Below are 2,921 nucleotides of genomic sequence, written 5' to 3'. Positions count from 1 at the left end.
GTTAACAATGAATAAACAGTAGGAATACTTTTTAGTAATAGGTTTTAATACACTAAAATTGGCAGACTCCACCTAGGGATTGGAAAAACAACGTGGAAAGGCATATACAAGTCAAGAAAACACCTTTTCTATTGATGCACAAAACCACACAAACACAACAAACACACAAAAGCAAATTCGAAACCTCGTCTGAAGTTATTATTATGTCGTCCCGAAGAGTCAGCAATTATATGGCTTGTTATGAAACGAATATGTACATTGTAAGTATTGCAGCATTATGAAATTACATTATGAAAAAAATGCGTATCTTGTTAGGATTACACCATTATAATGCATACGAACGTTCTAATAATTGCACTATCATGTTAGAAATGAATACGTATATTTCATTATGAAATTAATACGTACATACAGTGATCGCGCTAGGTGTCTACAAGTTGCGTATATCGAACGCATCAGTCACAAACAAATGCGTTTCCACAGATCATCAACGCGTACACCCACTTAACAAACGACACATGTTTAATTTTAGTAGTTTTTATTAACAGCACGTTTTTTATACAATGTTGCAAACTAAGTATTTCAAGCCACAGTTAGTATTAAAGTGCGTTACCTTCAAAATTTGCGACGATCTTTTTTCTGATGATAAAGTTCAAGTGCACGATCAAAATCAAAACGATCTGTTGGTGGTCCGTGCATCGAAATCAGCATGAGATTGTCAACATTCACTTCCTTTAGACGAGATCGTCTAGCACATTTTATTCGATTTTGCGTGGAAAACCTACGCTCACATGGTACGCTTGTTACTGGAATTACAAGTGAAATTGCTGCTAGTGATGCATATGCTGGGTATATTTCACTGTAGTCTTTGATTAATAACCTGCAAGACTCATCAAAGTTTGGGTGACCATGTCCTCGTAATGTCAATTTCATTTGGCGGAAGTCACGGCGAAGTGTAGCGGCGTCGATCAAACCATCCTCTGCATCGCCGGCAAAAAAATCAGCAAGCACATTTAACGCTTCATTTCCATGTTCACTTATAAATCTGTCATCTCTTGGATACTTGCTTGCATTGAGCACTGTGTCCAGACTAGCTAACAGGGACAGGTCTTCCTCAGGAAATCGACTGTGTAAATTGTCTATTAAATGCTGAATGAATTGTGCACGCATGACATTATGTGCGTTTATATTTACATCAGCACTGTAGACGAGACGGTTTCCTTTGTACTCCGATGTTTCCCGATTAAAATTTGTTATGAATTCATTTTCACTATCACCACAAAAATCGGTGTCACGGAATCTTTCAAGTTCCCGAACTGTGGATTCAACCATCGGACGAATAGTTCCCAAGTTAACATTGTCCCGCTGAAAAATTAGGTTTAGTCTGTCAACAATTGGAAGTACGTCACGAAGCATTTTCATCGTGGCAACGAAAGAAAATGATTTTATCGCTCGCAATAGTCCTTCTGCTTTGGGATTATTTCTTGCTGCGTCCTCACCAAGCTCAAGATATAAAACCGCCCAGTTTTTGTCCAAACTAGCAACAGATCGTGACAATGAAAGCCATCGTACACTGCAGGGCTCCTTGAGACTTGAAAAGTCTTCATCGGACATGGCGGCAGTAAGTTCATGTAGTCTGCCATACCGGGCAGCGGAATGTTGAAAAAAATGGAATATACAATTGGCGGTGTCTCTAAATTCTTTGACTTTGGCGGTTTTCTTTGCAGCATTTGACGATGCCAGGGCTATACGGTGCGCAACACAATGTACGTGAATGCAGAATGGCGAGGCCCCTTTTAAACGTACTCCAACACCGCTGTGTCTTCCCATCATGACACTCGCGCCGTCAGACCCAAGTCCGACCAATTTGCTGAACAGGTTGTCTCCTTTTTCGTCTATTACTTCTTGCATTTTATTAAAAATTGTTTCAGCATCACCACTTTGAACAGTATAGTTACCACCAAAAATAGTTTCAGCTCTCCCGTCCTCATTCAACACTCGGAAAAATACAATTAATTTCTTATAAATTGTCACATTAACAGTTTCGTCCACAAGTATTCCACTAAAGGGACTTTCCGCAATTCTTCTTTTAACATCCTCTCTTATTGTCTCGGCAATAGTTTCCTGCATTTCTGTCACATTCGAATGGTGTGTTGGGATTGCAGTATCTTTAGAATTAAAAGCCTGGCAGCCGTTCACACGCTGTAGGTCGATAAGCCCTCCATAAACATCATTCGGTAATTCTTGTTTGGATAAAAAATACACCGTGCGAAAAACAGCTTTCCGCGTTGTGTCGGACTGTGTTTTATTAGCTTCAACTGCAGCTCCAAGTATTCGACTACTCTTGTCATTCATTACAGCTCTCCTGTGTCCGGGACTGTCCATGTGTCGTTTCAATGCCGATTTCTGTAAATCCCCGCATCCTTTTGTGAAGGCATTATTTTCTCCTCGTTTCTCGCACAGTCGGCAGAACATGACAGTTTTATCTTCGCATTCCCGTTTTTCCGGACGTAGCCATTTATACTCTGCTTCCCAGGCTAACTGATACGTTTTCTGACGAACAAACTTGGCTTTCTTGCTGCAAAGAACACCTTTTTCTGTATTATCCGTGACATCGGGGTGGGTATGTCGATAGTCTGTCGAAGGCCATTTTTGTTTTTGTGATCATCTGCTGAGAATGTTGATCTTGCTCTTTTCGTGGTGACAGAACTTGAAAAATATGAAAAAATAGGCTTCTCCATGTTGTCACTACCATGTGCTCTATTCGCGCGCGGTTATCAGCCATCGCGTCAAAATGACGGGTGAATGACGCGATTTTTGGTGTTTCCAATTGGCTTAAATTTATTGTTCAGAGACGCAGAGAAAAAAAAAGTTGTCAATTTCTCAGTAGCCTTGTGAGAGTGGAATGCGTGTTAGTCAGG

At 40.4% G+C, this 2,921-nt stretch overlaps 1 protein-coding gene across 1 annotated transcript; it reads right to left on the bottom strand.

Annotated features, from left to right (window-relative positions):
- Positions 1-615: 615 nt before the first annotated feature.
- LOC146735050 (uncharacterized protein C17orf113-like) lies at positions 616-2,475 on the bottom strand. Its single transcript, XM_085507339.1, has one exon. It carries the CDS (start codon positions 2,473-2,475, stop codon positions 616-618), a length of 1,860 nt encoding a protein of 619 aa, XP_085363465.1.
- Positions 2,476-2,921: the final 446 nt, after the last annotated feature.

The sequence above is a fragment of the Saccoglossus kowalevskii genome, chromosome 13 (genome assembly GCF_978046115.1).
Source record: "Saccoglossus kowalevskii chromosome 13, keSacKowa6.1, whole genome shotgun sequence".
In the NCBI taxonomy this organism is placed as follows: domain Eukaryota; kingdom Metazoa; phylum Hemichordata; class Enteropneusta; family Harrimaniidae; genus Saccoglossus; species Saccoglossus kowalevskii.
Note: the sequence above shows the minus strand (reverse complement) of the source record. Positions and strands in the feature narration are given on the sequence as shown.

Bases quoted from the DNA above. Each gene is read 5' to 3' on its own strand.
- LOC146735050 (XM_085507339.1), bottom strand. From the start codon at position 2,475: ATGTTCTGCCGACTGTGCGAGAAACGAGGAGAAAATAATGCCTTCACA.